General features: G+C 42.8%; 1 protein-coding gene across 1 annotated transcript in view; it reads left to right on the top strand.

Moving 5' to 3' along the window:
• Positions 1–16,387, top strand: part of tbc1d2b (TBC1 domain family, member 2B) — a 153,879-nt gene extending 137,492 nt beyond the window's left edge. Inside the window, exons 12-16 of the mRNA XM_064990241.1 lie at positions 2,315–2,574; positions 4,130–4,247; positions 11,161–11,346; positions 11,864–11,985; positions 13,224–16,387. Coding sequence (XP_064846313.1) covers positions 2,315–2,574; positions 4,130–4,247; positions 11,161–11,346; positions 11,864–11,985; positions 13,224–13,419 — 882 coding nt within the window. The 3' untranslated portion in view covers positions 13,420–16,387. The remainder of the gene's footprint in view (positions 1–2,314; positions 2,575–4,129; positions 4,248–11,160; positions 11,347–11,863; positions 11,986–13,223) is intronic.
• The last annotated feature ends 251 nt before the right edge of the window (positions 16,388–16,638 follow it).

The following is a 16,638-nucleotide window of genomic DNA, read 5'->3' as shown; positions in this document are numbered from 1 at the left end:
CCCTATTTTGAGATGTGAGGTATCATGATCTCTTTCAATAATGACAGGAATGGAGGTCTTTATCCTAGTGAGATTGCTAAGGCGAACACCGCCATGTTTAGTTTTGCCCAACCTAGGTCGAGGCACATACACGGTCTCAATGGGGACAGCTGAGCTGACTACACTGACTGTGCTAGTGGCAGACTCCACTATGCTGGCAGGCTGGCTGACAGCCTGCTTCCTGGCCTGCACCCTATTTCATTGTGGAGCTAGTGGAGTTAGAGCCCTGTCTATGTTGGTAGATAAGATGAGAGAACCCCTCCAGCTAGGATGGAGTCAGTCACTCCTCAGCAGGTCAGGCTTGGTCCTGTTTGTGGGTGAGTCCCAGAAAGAGGGCCAATTACCTACAAATTCTATCTTTTGGGAAGAGCAGAAAACAGTTTTCAACCAGCGATTGAGTTGTGAGACTCTGCTGTAGAGCTCATCACTCCCCCTAACTGGGAGGGGGCCAGAGACAATTACTCGATGCCGACACATCTTTCTAGCTGATTTACACGCAGAAGCTATGTGAAGCTTGGTCATCTCTGACTGTACATTATTCATTATTGTACACAGTGGGAACATTTTATTTGACACTTTCAGTACTGCTGTATACAAAATAATACCGTTTTATTTCTCAGATCAAGGTGTGGGTCTGTTTTCCAGAATCGATTCGTTGTTGTTATCTTGGGCCGATTAATCGTTTAGTTAGGGTTCAAGCAGCATAGCTGAGTGAAACCATATTTTATTTCTTATTGAAACTTGATACATGGCATTTATATGTACCAAGCTCTCACAAATTGTTTTTCTAGGCTAGAATTTCAAACAACATTGGCCGCTACTGACCAATAAACATTTGGCACACATGCTCAAGGATATGAGTTTAGCTAACCTGTAAAGTGTGGTTGAGTTTCACTGCATGGTGGCGGCTGTTGAACAGGAAAAAATATTAATGCAAGCTCATTGGCTCATAGCTGCCACATTTTGCGTTTAAAAACATAGATGCTCCAGTCCCATATTTGTACAGCGGTCCTGGAGGAGGAGACGTATAAAGTCGTCAACATCATTGAATATAATCCAAAATACCTTCAAAGCATCAGTTTGATTTCGTCTTCTGATATTTGGCAAATGTGGTAAACAGTAAAGAAGTAACTGGTCCTAGGGCAATGTGCCCAATTTTTCCTCATGGTGTCACAGTGGACACAGCTGAACCCTGGCAATGCTGCTTGCAGCTTAAATGCAAAGCTGGTGAGACCCTATTGTATTTGTTGCCGTTGATTATTATTTTCCTTCTTCTGCCAATCGGTGAAAAAATTCCAGTGAGATGGTCAGGGGGTTACAACCCTGTCCTGCGACGCCATGGCAATTGGCCATGTGGTGGCGCTATAACAAGCTATTCAAAATTAAACTTTGAAAGCTCGATCTCCTTAATATTCCTTTTGAGCTCGAGTCCTAAAATTCGCTATATTCTGTAGGTCACCTTCCTCACAATATAGATTTTTTTTCTCCAAAAGGACCCATACGTTCCGGTAAATGGCCTTTTTGAATTTTAAAAATGTTTTTCCAAGATAGCATCTCAAACAACATGGCTGTGTCGTGGATGTTCAACACGGGACACTCTTAAGTCAATATTAAATGAATCAGTCTTTGTCAGCAAGCTGGAGAGGTCAGGATCAACCTTAGATACATAAAGTCCCGGTCTGACGTGCTCTCTAGTTCCTTACATAAAGACGCTTATATACTGCTATCTAAACCTACATAAACATCATTCATTGGTTCCTACACGTGTCTCCGTCTCCCATATTAACTTGGAGGACATATTCTGGGCGTTCTGACAGATGGTCCTGAGGAGGTCATGACGCCTCCCCTCATATCTGAAACACTCCTTGGTTACTGCCTGTGCTTGGTAATGACACCAAAGACAAGATCATATTATAATATTCGGCTGTCTCTTCAACATTTCCTTCACAGCTACTACTGACCAATAAACATTCATGTGGGTGAGGTCGGCACATAAATGCAGTCCAACACGGATATTCATCATATATTCATTGGATATTCATCATATATTCATTGGATATCCATCATATCCAACACAGATATTCATCATATTTCAGCACTGTCGAGACTCAGGGATGAAATGTGGCAAACGTGCTCAGGGATATGAGTCCTGTTTACCTGTTAAATATGGTTTTGGACACTTTTTTACCAATACATCCAGAGTTTTCCCAGCCCAAAATAAATTGAGGTGTGCAAGCATAAATTAATCAATGACTTCCTCCTACCCTCTTCCCAGGTGTGGCGCTGGTGCGTGTCCTACCACACCAGGAAGTTCCGTGACAGCCTGGCTCCAAACTACTATGAGACCTTACTGGGTGTGGCCAGAGACAAGCCTAATCCCGCCTCCAAACAGATAGAGCTTGACCTGCTGAGGACCTTACCTAACAACAAACACTACTCCTCCCCCGGCGCCGACGGAATACAGAAACTCCGTAATGTCCTGCTAGCCTTCTCCTGGAGGAACCCTGACATAGGATACTGCCAGGGACTCAACAGGTACATGACTTCTGCAGTACGACTACCATTCTATTACTACAGCTATAGGGTTATATGTCATACTACTAGTATATAGGGCTGTATGTCATACTACTAGTATATAGGGCTGTATGTCATACTACTAGTATATAGGGCTGTATGTCATACTACTAGTATATAGGGCTGTATGTCATACTACTAGTATATAGGGCTGTATGTCATACTACTAGTATATAGGGCTGTATGTCATACTACTAGTATATAGTATTCGTAGGCGATCAAATAAACCCCCACTGCCTTCCGATCTACTAGCTAACATGAAATCATTGGAAAATAAAATCCACGACCTACAAGGAAGATTAAACTACCAGCAAGACATTAAAAACTGTAAAATCGTGTGCTTCATGGAGTCGTGGCTGAACAATGACATTATCAACATACAGCTGGCAGGTTACACGTTGTATAGAGGATAGAATAGAATCGCGGCGTCTGGTAAGACAAGGGTTGGTGGACTATGTATTTTTGTAAATAACAGCTGGTGCATGATATCTAAGGAAGTCTCGAGGTTTTGTTCGCCTGAGGTAGAGTATCTCATGATAAGCTGTAGACCACATCTGTATTTTTCGTAGCTGTCTACATCCCACCACAGACCGATGCTGGCACTAAGACCGCACTCAATGAGCTGTATTCTGCCATAAGGAAACAGGTAAACGCTCATCCAGAGGTGTCGCCCCTAGTGGCCGGGGACTTTAATGCAGGGAAATTTAAATTCGCTTGACAAAATTTCTATCAACATGTTAAATATGCAACCAGAGGAAAAAGAACTCTGGACCACCTTTACTCCACACACAGAGTACAAAGCTCTTCCTCGCCCTCCATTTGGCAAATGGACCATAATTCTATCCTCCAGATTCCTGCTTACAAGCAACAATTAAAGCAGGAAGCACCAGTGACTCGATCAATAAAAAAGTGGTCAGATGAAGCAGATGCTAAGCTACAGGACTGTTTGGCTAACACAGACTGGAACATGTTCCGGGATTCTTCCTATGGCATTAAGGAGTACACCACATCAGTCACTGGCTTTATCAATAAGTGCATCGAGGACGTCGTCCCCACAGTGACTGTACGTACATACCCCAACCAGAAGCCATGGATTACAGGCAACATCCTCACTGAGCTAAAGGCTAGAGCTGAAGATTAAAGAAGCGGTACTCTAACCCGGACACTTAGTTCGTCAGAGGGCAGGATTTCTTCTATCAAAGCCCCTGAGGCAGGGCTTGCAAAATATTACAGACTACAAAGGGAAGCACAGGAGCGAGCTTCCCAGTGACACGGGCCTACCAGACAAGCTAAATTACTTCTATGCTCGCTTCGAGGCAAGCAACACTGAAGCGTGCATGAGAGCATCAGCTGTTCCGAACGACTGTGTGATCACGTTCTCCGTACCACTCCAGATAACTAGAGGTGCTACTATATATATGTTGTTTTCATATATGCTGACCCTGTGCTGTTCCCAACCTGTTGTTTTCCCTAATCTTCTGTCAGTGCTATGATCATCAGTGTTCTCATCTTCCAGGCTGGCAGCCATAGCTCTGCTGTACCTGGACCAGGAGGATGCTTTCTGGTGTCTCATCACTATCGTGGAGGTCTTCATGCCCCAGGACTACTACACCAAGACCCTGCTGGGATCACAGGTGCACTACTATACCACTACTATACCACTACTACACCACTACTACACCAAGACCCTGCTGGGATCACAGGTGCACTACTATACCACTACTATACCACTACTACACCGCTACTACACCGCTACTATACCACTACTACACCGCTACTACACCGCTACTACACCACTACTACACCACTACTATACCAAGACCCTGCTGGGATCACAGGTGCACTACTATATCACTACTATACCACTACTACACTGCTACTATACCACTACTACACCAAGACCCTGCTGGGATCACAGGTGCACTACTATACCACTACTACACCACTACTACACCAAGACCATGCTGGGATCACAGGTGCACTACTATACCACTACTATACCACTACTACACCAAGACCCTGCTGGGATCACAGGTGCACTACTATACCGCTACTATACCGCTACTATACCACTACTACACCGCTACTATACCACTACTACACCACTACTACACCACTACTATACCACTACTACACCACTACTATACCACTACTTCACCAAGACCCTGCTGGGATCACAGGTGCACTACTATATCACTACTATATCACTACTATACCACTACTACACCGCTACTACACCGCTACTATACCACTACTACACCGCTACTACACCGCTACTATACCGCTACTACACCACTACTATACCACTACTACACCAAGACCCTGCTGGGATCACAGGTGCACTACTATATCACTACTATACCACTACTACACTGCTACTATACCACTACTACACCAAGACCCTGCTGGGATCACAGGTGCACTACTATACCACTACTATACCACTACTACACCACTACTATACCGCTACTATACCACTACTACACCACTACTATACCACTACTACACCAAGACCCTGCTGGGATCACAGGTGCACTACTATACCACTACTATACCGCTACTATACCACTACTACACCGCTACTACACCGCTACTATACCACTACTACACCAAGACCCTGCTGGGATCACAGGTGCACTACTATATCACTACTATACCACTACTATACCAAGACCCTGCTGGGATCACAGGTGCACTACTACACCACCACTACTATACCACAACTATACCACTACTATACCACTACTACACCAAGACCCTGCTGGGATCACAGGTGCACTACTACACCACCACTACTACACCACTACTATACCACAACTATACCACTACTACACCACTACTACACCAAGACCCTGAGTGTGTGGGTGTGTGTGTATCCCACAACTGTTGAGAAGGAGTAAAAGATGTTAGTGACAATAGAGGATGATTCACAACAACTGTTTGCTAATACAATAATTGCTTGTAATAATGTAATTTTGGGAATGGCGAGACTGGTGAGAGGTAAAATCCTTTGCATAAAATGCCTACATGACTACAAATATTAATAGCTAATTATGGAAAATAAGAAACAGGATTCTTAAAATATATATATATATTCTTTTGATGGCTGTATATTATACAAATCGAGTTGAGGGCGATGGAAATGTGTATGGCGGTTCATCTACTTCTATTCTGTAAATGGCACTGTGTGCTCTTTTCAAGGATGGATCCCGGTCTCTTCAGGGCTCTGGGATCCGGGGGGTCGGGGGAGGTCAACTCAGGATGAGGAGGGCTTTTAGCGGGTGGAATAGTGGGGACCAATTGGAGGTTTACTTAGTAGCAATGCAAATATAATGGTACAGCTATATAGACACTCAATCATCATGTTGTTTTTTAATGGTACGTTTACAAACATATATATTTTGATAAATAGAATTGAAAGTTGTGTCTCATTATGGTAAGTGGTGAAATAAGTATAGCCAGTTACAATTGAAAAGGCGATCAGTATTTACCTGTCTGAAAGAGAAGGAATATAATATCTATTGTTTACAGGAAACCCATTAAACAATTTAAGTTTTGTGGAAGAAGGACTGGGGGGGGAATATATTTCTCCCATGGGCAAAGACATTCAAAAGGGGTGATGGTTTTAATTAACAGTAATGTTGATCCAAATGTGCAAATTGTCCAAACAGATCGAGGTAGATGGATTATTTTAAATATGTTATTGGACAATAAACAGATGTGGCTTATTAACCTATACGGTCTGAATAATGATGATCCAAGCTTCTGTGAAAATATATATAAGAATTGATCAACTCTACAAGCAACACCAGACTCTATTATTATGGTGGGAGATTTTAATACGGTCTTAAATACCTCTATGGACCGGAAAGGAAATCACACTACAAACTATCACCCTCAGGCACTTAAGGAAATCATGAATGTCATGAATATATTGGAATTAGTGGATATATGGAGGCTTAAATACCCTGATCTAGTGAGATATACATGGAGGAGGTTTAATATCCTGACCTAGTGAGATATACATGGAGGAGGTTTAATACCCTGACCTAGTGAGATATACATGGAGGAGGTTTAATACCCTGACCTAGTGAGATATACATGGAGGAGGTTTAATATCCTGACCTAGTGAGATATACATGGAGGAGGTTTAATATCCTGACTTAGTGAGATATACATGGAGGAGGTTTAATATCCTGACTTAGTGAGATATACATGGAGGTTTAATACCCTGATCTAGTGAGATATACATGGAGGAGGTTTAATATCCTGACCTAGTGAGATATACATGGAGGAGGTTTAATATCCTGACTTAGTGAGATATACATGGAGGTTTAATACCCTGATCTAGTGAGATATACATGGAGGAGGTTTAATATCCTGACCTAGTGAGATATACATGGAGGAGGTTTAATATCCTGACTTAGTGAGATATACATGGAGGTTTAATACCCTGACCTAGTGAGATATATATGGAGGAGGTTTAATATCCTGACCTAGTGAGATATACATGGAGGAGGTTTAATATCCTGACTTAGTGAGATATACATGGAGGTTTAATACCCTGACCTAGTGAGCTATACATGGAGGAGGTTTAATATCCTGACCTAGTGAGATATACATGGAGGTTTAATATCCTGACTTAGTGAGATATACATGGAGGTTTAATACCCTGACCTAGTGAGATATACATGGAGGAGGTTTAATACTTTGACCTAGTGAGATATACATGGAGGAGGTTTAATATCCTGACCTAGTGAGATATACATGGAGGAGGTTTAATATCCTGACCTAGTGAGATATACATGGAGGTTTAATATCCTGACCTAGTGAGATATACATGGGGGAGGTTTAATACCCTGACCTAGTGAGATATACATGGAGGAGGTTTAATATCCTGACCTAGTGAGATATACATGGAGGTTTAATACCCTGACCTAGTGAGATATACATGGAGGTTTAATATCCTGACCTAGTGAGATATACATGGGGGAGGTTTAATACCCTGACCTAGTGAGATATACATGGAGGAGGTTTAATATCCTGACCTAGTGAGATATACATGGAGGTTTAATACCCTGACCTAGTGAGATATACATGGAGGTTTAATATCCTGACCTAGTGAGATATACATGGAGGTTTAATATCCTGACTTAGTGAGATATACATGGAGGAGGTTTAATACCCTGACCTAGTGAGATATACATGGATGAGGTTTAATATCCTGATCTAGTGAGATATACACTACTATAATACCTATTTTTCCACCATAATTTGAAAATAAATTCATAAAAAATCCTACAATGTGATTTTTCTGGATTTTTTTTCTCATTTTGTCTGTCATAGTTGAAGTGTACCTATGATGAAAATTACAGGCCTCTCATCTTTTTAAGTGGGAGAACTTGCACAATTGGTGGCTGACTAAAGACTTGTTTGCCCCACTGTAGCTGTATTTGCCATGGTTACTGTGATGTACAGTGCCTTGCGAAAGTATTCGGCCCCCTTGAACTTTGCGACCTTTTGCCACATTTCAGGCTTCAAACATAAAGATATAAATCTGTATTTTTTTGTGAAGAATCAACAACAAGTGGGACACAATCATGAAGTTGAACGACATTTATTGGATATTTCAAACTTTTTTAACAAATCAAAAACTGAAAAATTGGGCGTGCAAAATTATTCAGCCCCCTTAAGTTAATACTTTGTAGCGCCACCTTTTGCTGCGATTACAGCTGTAAGTCGCTTGGGGTATGTCTCTATCAGTTTTGCACATCGAGAGACTGACATTTTTTCCCATTCCTCCTTGCAAAACAGCTCGAGCTCAGTGAGGTTGGATGGAGAGCATTTGTGAACAGCAGTTTTCAGTTCTTTCCACAGATTCTCGATTGGATTCAGGTCTGGACTTTGACTTGGCCATTCTAACAACTGGATATGTTTATTTTTGAACCATTCAATTGTAGATTTTGCTTTGTGTCTTGGATCATTGTCTTGTTGGAAGACAAATCTCCGTCCCAGTCTCAGGTCTTTTGCAGACTCCATCAGGTTTTCTTCCAGAATGGTCCTGTATTTGGCTCCATCCATCTTCCCATCAATTTTAACCATCTTCCCTGTCCCTGCTGAAGAAAAGCAGGCTCAAACCATGATGCTGCCACCACCATGTTTGACAGTGGGGATGGTGTGTTCAGAGTGATGAGCTGTGTTGCTTTTACGCCAAACAGAACGTTTTGCATTGTTGGCAAAAAGTTCAATTTTGGTTTCATCTGACCAGAGCACCTTCTTCCACATGTTTGGTGTGTCTCCCAGGTGGTTTGTGGCAAACTTTAAACAACACTTTTTATGGATATCTTTAAGAAATGGCTTTCTTCTTGCCACTCTTCCATAAAGGCCAGATTTGTGCAATATACAACTGATTGTTGTCCTATGGACAGAGTCTCCCACCTCAGCTGTAGATCTCTGATCAGTCTTCTCCTTGTATGAGCTGAAAGTTTAGAGGGACGGCCAGGTCTTGGTAGATTTGCAGTGGTCTGATACTCCTTCCATTTCAATATTATCGCTTGCACAGTGCTCCTTGGGATGTTTAAAGCGTGGGAAATCTTTTTGTATCCAAATCCGGCTTTTTTTCACAACAGTATCTCGGACCTGCCTGGTGTGTTCCTTGTTCTTCATGATGCACTCTGTGCTTTTAACGGACCTCTGAGACTATCACAGCGCAGGTGCATTTATACGGAGACTTGATTACACACAGGTGGATTGTATTTATCATCATTAGTCATTTAGGTCAACATTGGATCATTCAGAGATCCTCACTGAACTTCTGGAGAGAGTTTGCTGCACTGAAAGTAAAGGGGCTGAATAATTTTGCACGCCCAATTTTTCAGTTTTTGATTTGTTAAAAAAGTTTGAAATATCCAATAAATGTCGTTCAACTTCATGATTGTGTCCCACTTGTTGTTGATTCTTCACAAAAAAATACAGTTTTATATCTTTATGTTTGAAGCCTGAAATGTGGCAAAAGGTCGCAAAGTTCAAGGGGGCCGAATACTATCGCAAGGCACTGTAGCTGTATTCGCCATGGTTACTGTGATTATTGGAATTGGAATGGATGCAGACTATTACATTGATGGAAGCAACATTCTTTCTGCAATATTAAGCTGATCCTCCCCTTAAATAAAACAATTCATATATATATATTTTTAAAGACCTTAACTGTCTTTGTTATTCATTAGTTTTTTAAATTATTATACAAATTATTTCGATACATATTCAGAGGCAAACATCAACCCAACTTACCTTAACTGTTGTCGCATTCAAACTTTAGGGGTTCAGCAATGGAGGTTCCTTGATGAACCCCACTTCCTAAGAAGTTATTTGAAGAACCTTCTGGGGCTGTTTTTTCATTGCCAAGAACCCTAAGGTTCTTCGAGGATCTCAGAAGAACACCGGTTGAACCCCTAATAATTAGTGTAAGCACAATTTAACCACTACACTAGAGCATCCAGAGGGTATTTTGTGTTTTATTAGCATCCACCTTAGCTGTTCCATAAGCAGCAGCTCTTCCACACAAAACATAATACAGAATGACATAATACAGAACATCAATAGACAAGAACAGCTCAAAGACAGAACTACATTAAAAAATGTATAAGGCACAAGTAGTCTACATATCAATACATACACACAAACTATCTAGGTCCAATAGAGGCGTTGGGCCGAGAGGCATTGCTTTATCTGTTTTTTAAAACCAGGTTTGCTGTTTATTTGAGCAATATGAGATGGAAGGAAGTTCCATGTCTGGATTTGGGGACTGTGAAAAGACCCCTGGTGGCATGTCTGGTGGGATAAGTGTGTGTGTCAGAGCTGTGTGTAAGTTGACTATGCAAACAATTTGGGATTTTCAACACATTAATGTTTCTTGTTAAAAATAAGTGATGTCTTTCCTCAACTCTTAGCCAAGAGAGACTGGCAGCATAGTATTTATATCAGCCCTCTGATTACAATGAAGAGCAAAACGTGCTGCTCTGTTCTGGACCAGCTGCAGCTTAACTAGGTCTTTCTTAGCAGGACTTGACCACATGAGGGCAATAATCAAGATACGATAAACTAGAGTCTGCAGGACTTGCTTGAGGTCTATAACTTAGGGAATGTACCAAATTCAATGCTCTTAGTTTTAGAGATGTTCAGGACCAGTTTATTACTGGCCACCCATTCCAAAACAGACTGCAACTCTTTGTTAAGGGTTTCAGTGACTTCATTAGCTGTGGTTGCTGATGGGTATATGGTTGAATCATCAGCAAACATGGACACAGGCTGTGTTTATTGCCAGTGGGTCTGTGCAGCTGGCTGAACGTTTGATGTCTGTATGTTCTCTGTCCTCTCTGAGGACCACCGAGTGTTCAAGGACCTGCTGAATTATTGTTGGGGTTAGGGACTGAGGTGACCCCTGTATGTTCTCTGTCCTCTCTGAGGACCACCGAGTGTTCAAGGACCTGCTGAATTATTGTTGGGGTTAGGGACTGAGGTGACCCCTGTATGTTCTTTCACCTCTAGGTGGACCAGCGTGTTTTTAAGGACCTGCTGAGTGAGAAGCTGCCCAGACTCCACGCCCACTTTGACCTCTACAAGGTTGACTCCTCCCTCATTACCTTCAACTGGTTCCTGGTCCTCTTCGTAGACTCAGTGAACTCTGACCTCCTCTTCAAGATCTGGGATGCCTTCCTGTACGAGGGACCCAAGGTAGGCTGGATAACATGGTAGAATGGTTAACAGGGTAAGATGGTAGGATGGTTAACCTCTCTGGGATATGTGGGACGCCGGCCAACATCCAGTGAAAATGCAGAGCGTCAAATTCAAACAAATTACTATAAAAAATGTAACTTTTATGAAATCACACATGCAATACACCAAATTAAAGCTACTCTTTTTGTGAATCCAGCCAACATGTCAGATTTCAAAAAGGCTGTACGGCGAAAGCAACCGATGCTAAAACACTGGATCCAACTCGCGTAACGTGACTACAAAATATCTCATAAGTTACCTGTAAGCTTTGTCCAAACATTTCAAACTACTTTCCTAATACAACTTTAGTTTTTTTTTTTTACATAAATAATCAATCAAATTTAAGACGGGATGATCTGTTCTTCAATACCGGAGGAAAACAAAGTGTAGCGAGCTTTCAGGTTTAGAATTAGCGTTAATCTGTCATAGGAAGCTGACTTGGGTGTTATTTTACAGTGACTCTGTCTCTCCTCAGATCATCTTCCGCTTCGCCCTCGCTCTCTTCAAGTACAAGGAGGAAGAGTTTCTGAAGCTTCAGGACTCCATGGCCATCTTCAAGTACCTCCGCTATTTCACCATAACTATCCTGGACTGGAGGTACAGTACTCTCAACCTACCGAATTCTCTCTGCGTATTGAGTAATGTCTGTCTGCGTATTGAGTCCTGTCTGTCTGTCTGTCTGCGTATTGAGTCATGTCTGTCTGTCTGCGTATTGAGTCATGTCTGTCTGTCTGTCTGCGTATTGAGTCATGTCTGTCTGTCTGTCTGCGTATTGAGTCATGTCTGTCTGTCTGTCTGCGTATTGAGTCATGTCTGTCTGTCTCTCTGCGTATTGAGTCATGTCTGTCTGTCTCTCTGCGTATTGAGTCATGTCTGTCTGTCTCTCTGCGTATTGAGTCATGTCTGTCTGTCTCTCTGCGTATTGAGTCTGTCTCTCTGCGTATTGAGTCTGTCTCTCTGCGTATTGAGTCATGTCTGTCTGTCTCTCTGCGTATTGAGTCATGTCTGTCTGTCTCTCTGCGTATTGAGTCATGTCTGTCTCTCTCTCTGCGTATTGAGTCATGTCTGTCTCTCTCTCTGCGTATTGAGTCATGTCTGTCTGTCTGCGTATTGAGTCATGTCTGTCTGTCTCTCTGCGTATTGAGTCATGTCTGTCTGTCTCTCTGCGTATTGAGTCATGTCTGTCTGTCTCTCTGCGTATTGAGTCATGTCTGTCTGTCTCTCTGCGTATTGAGTCATGTCTGTCTGTCTCTGCGTATTGAGTCTGTCTCTCTGCGTATTGAGTCATGTCTGTCTGTCTCTCTGCGTATTGAGTCATGTCTGTCTGTCTCTCTGCGTATTGAGTCTGTCTGTCTCTCTGCGTATTGTGTCTGTCTGTCTCTCTGCGTATTGAGTCATGTCTGTCTGTCTGCGTATTGAGTCATGTCTGTCTGTCTCTCTGCGTATTGAGTCATGTCTGTCTCTCTCTCTGCGTATTGAGTCATGTCTGTCTCTCTCTCTGCGTATTGAGTCATGTCTGTCTGTCTCTGCGTATTGAGTCATGTCTGTCTGTCTCTGCGTATTGAGTCTGTCTCTCTCTCTGCGTATTGAGTCATGTCTGTCTGTCTCTCTGCGTATTGAGTCATGTCTGTCTGTCTCTGCGTATTGAGTCATGTCTGTCTGTCTGTCTGCGTATTGAGTCATGTCTGTCTGACTCATTAGAATGACCAGTAATACTGTGTTTACTGTAGAGGCTGATCAAGTCTGTTGACTTTCTTGACAAATATGAAAACTAATTTGAAGTCTGTTGTGTGTCATCTGTTTGTCTGTGTGCGTCTCTCTCTCCCTCCCTGCAGGAAGTTGATGAGCATAGCGTTTGTGGACATGAATCCGTTCCCCCTGAGACAGATCCTTAACCGCAGGACCTTCCATCTGGAGAAGGTTAGACTAGAGCTGACAGAGCTTGAGGCCATCAGACAAACCTTCCTCAGAGAGAGAGACACACACACCGACGCACGCGCGCTGTGTAGCGACGATGAGGAGGACAACTAGCCAATCAGGGCCCAGGCCAACTAGCACATCAGTAGAGAGACTGACCACGGCCCCTGACGCACGCACGCAAGCTTTGCAGCGACAACTAGCACACAGCCTGTCAGGGTGCAGTGCCTGCAGACTCCAGCCAATCAGGATCCAGGTCTGCGAGATTCTATCATATCACGTGCAGACTCCAGCCAATCAGGGCCCTAGGCTGGCTATCCCGCCCACCTTCAGACCAAACAGACGCTGTCATGAGTAATGACCCACCATGATGACCAGTGATATATCCACATAATCCCCACTCTCTACTACGCTGGACCTGTCACCTCCATGTTTTCCACATGCTGAACCCTGTGGATTGGACCTGTCACCTCCATGTTCTCCACATGCTGAACCCTGTGGCCTGGACCTGTCACCTCCATGTTCTCCACATGCTGAACCCTGTGGCTTGGACCTGTCACCTCCATGTTCTCCACATGCTGAACCCTGTGGCTTGGACCTGTCACCTCCATGTTCTCCACATGCTGAACCCTGTGGCTTGGACCTGTCACCTCCATGTTCTCCACATGTTGAACCCTGTGGATTGGACCTGTTACCTCCATGTTCTCCACATGCTGAACCCTGTGGCTTGGACCTGTCACCTCCATGTTCTCCACATGCTGAACCCTGTGGCTTGGACCTGTCACCTCCATGTTCTCCACATGCTGAACCCTGTGGCTTGGACCTGTCACCTCCATGTTATCCACATGCTGAACCCTGTGGCCTGGACCTGTCACCTCCATGTTCTCCACATGTTGTGGACCAAAACACTCTTGGCCACATGTTTTTTCTTCCAGTCTTTTGTAAAGGTGTTAATCTGTTTGTTGTGGCTGAGGGACATTGAGAGATTGACATGACAACCACAGTGTTATTCTGTCCCACAGCCATACAGCTGTGATTGCAGAGCTGGATCACGCCAATCTGAATCAGTATTTTTTCTAATAAATCATTGTGCTCTTTTGGAGACGAGGGGCTGATTTGTATTCGTAGATAACCTGACTGCTATAGCCCTCTCAAAGTATAGGTAGGTGTGTTTCTTGTTTCCAGACTGGTTTTGTAGGAGACTATGCTGCTGCAGTATACTATACAGTAACCAGCAGGCCTTGTTGGTAGCCCGTCTGTCTGTCTACGAAGCACTTGAACCACTTTTACCAAAACGTCTATTGATTGGCACTTTACATAGAAACCTTGGACCAATAATAGTCCATCATTCCAGACTCCAGTACGTTTCCAGAAATGCTGTCCCTCCCCTTCCCGTTGAAGGAAGGATGAGGAACAGAGGCAGAACCCGGACTCACCTCAACCCTGTCACAGGGCAGGAGTTATCTTACTCTGCACAGCTTCAAGTCCCTCTGCGGTAACATACTGTCATGTCACCATCACGTGGTGTTAATAAGGGGACATTTTATGAGGGAATCTACTAGTCTGAGTATCACCTGTCTTTTCTCTTCCTGTTTACATTTTCCCTTGACTTTTTCTTCACTTATTTTTGTGCTTTCCAGACCCATCAAATGTTGTTTCTTTGATATTTGTTCTGAAATGTTTCGGCACATCTACGACTGACTAGACCGAACATTAGGAACCAGTTTCTAATATTGAGTTGCACCCCCACCCCCCTCTTTGCCCTCAGAACAGACTCACGTGGTTGGGGCATGGACTCTACAAGGTGCCGAAAGCCTTCCACAGGGATGCTGGTCCATGTTGACTCCAATGCTTCCCCACAGTTGTGTTCAAGTCGGCTTGATGTCCTTTGGGTGGTGGATCATTCCGGATACACACAGGAAACTGTTGAGCGTGAAAAACCCATCAGTGTTGCAGTTCTTGAAACAAACCGGTGCGCTTGGCACCTACTACCATACCCCGTTCAAAGGCACTTAAATATTTTGTCTTCCCTATTGACCCTCTGAATGGCACACATGCACAATCCATGCCTCAATTGTCTCAATGCTTAAAAATCCTTCTTTAACCCGTCTCCTCCCCTTCATCTACACTGATTGAAGTGGATTTAACAGGTGACATCAATTAGTGATCATAGCTTTCACCTGGATTGTCTGTCATGGAAAGATCAGGTGTTCTTAATGTTTTGTCCACTCAGTGAATGTTTCCACTTAATTTAGTATTAGATTATTGAGTGGCCAACTATATCAAATGTGACTTTTTTTTTTTATACAAATGGAGAATTGTGGTGTCGCACAATGCCATATAAACAATGAAATGTTGTCTTATAGTTGTACTGTGAGAGGTGTGTTTTCTCTGAGAGCTGGTCTCTCTAGGAACCTTCTGATGTCGAGTTGAGTGTTGTACCCATCCATCATGTTACCATGGTTTCACTTACCTATATAGGTTTATTGTTTGACAGGATTGCACCCAGCATTAAAAACACAGGTTATACTCACTTTAACTTCACACACTTCCTGTTGACCAATCACTTTTTGTATTTGTTCCAATGTTAATTTCTTTGATCAAGTATTGTATCTCAGCTGGTTTCTTTCTGTATTCCATAAGCTATCCCACTCCCTTGTTATTGCTGTTGTAAGGATGGAGGTGTGTCTAACCCTGTGCATGACCACTCCTCAATCCTAACACTCTTTTCAAAGCAACACCTTTACATAATCATCTAGTGCCATTTGCAACCTTCCACAAAACCGTCACGACACTTTCTCTTGTATCTATGAATATTGAATATCATTTCCACATAATTCTTATTCAACTGATCGTGACCGAAATGGCCCACTATCAACACAAATGAATATTTTATATGAGTTGTATGATCATGATCACCTAATAAACATTGTTATAGCTTACTGTGCACATTTGTGTTAATGCTGTTATGTACTTTCTACAGAGAAAGGATCCTTGACTTTTCCACATTTTGTCTCTGGCCTAAACACAATGTCAAAGTTGTGTTTTTTACAAATGAATAAAAATGAAAAGCTGTAATGTTCTGAGTCAATCAGTATTCAACCCCTTTGTTATGTCAAGCCTGAATCAGTTCAGGAGTAGAAATGTGCTTAACAAGTCACATAATAAGTTGCATGGACTCACTCTGTGTTCAATAATAGTGTTTAACATGTCCCCACAGCAATGTTCCCAGAAGAGTGGAGGCTGTTATGGCAGCAAAGGGGGGACCAACTCCATATTAATGACTTCCCAGAAGAGTGGAGGCTGTTATGGCAGCAAAGGGGGGACTAACTC

The sequence above is a fragment of the Oncorhynchus masou genome, chromosome 15 (assembly GCF_036934945.1).
Source record: "Oncorhynchus masou masou isolate Uvic2021 chromosome 15, UVic_Omas_1.1, whole genome shotgun sequence".
NCBI classification, from domain to species: Eukaryota; Metazoa; Chordata; class Actinopteri; order Salmoniformes; family Salmonidae; genus Oncorhynchus; species Oncorhynchus masou.
Note: the sequence above shows the minus strand (reverse complement) of the source record. Positions and strands in the feature narration are given on the sequence as shown.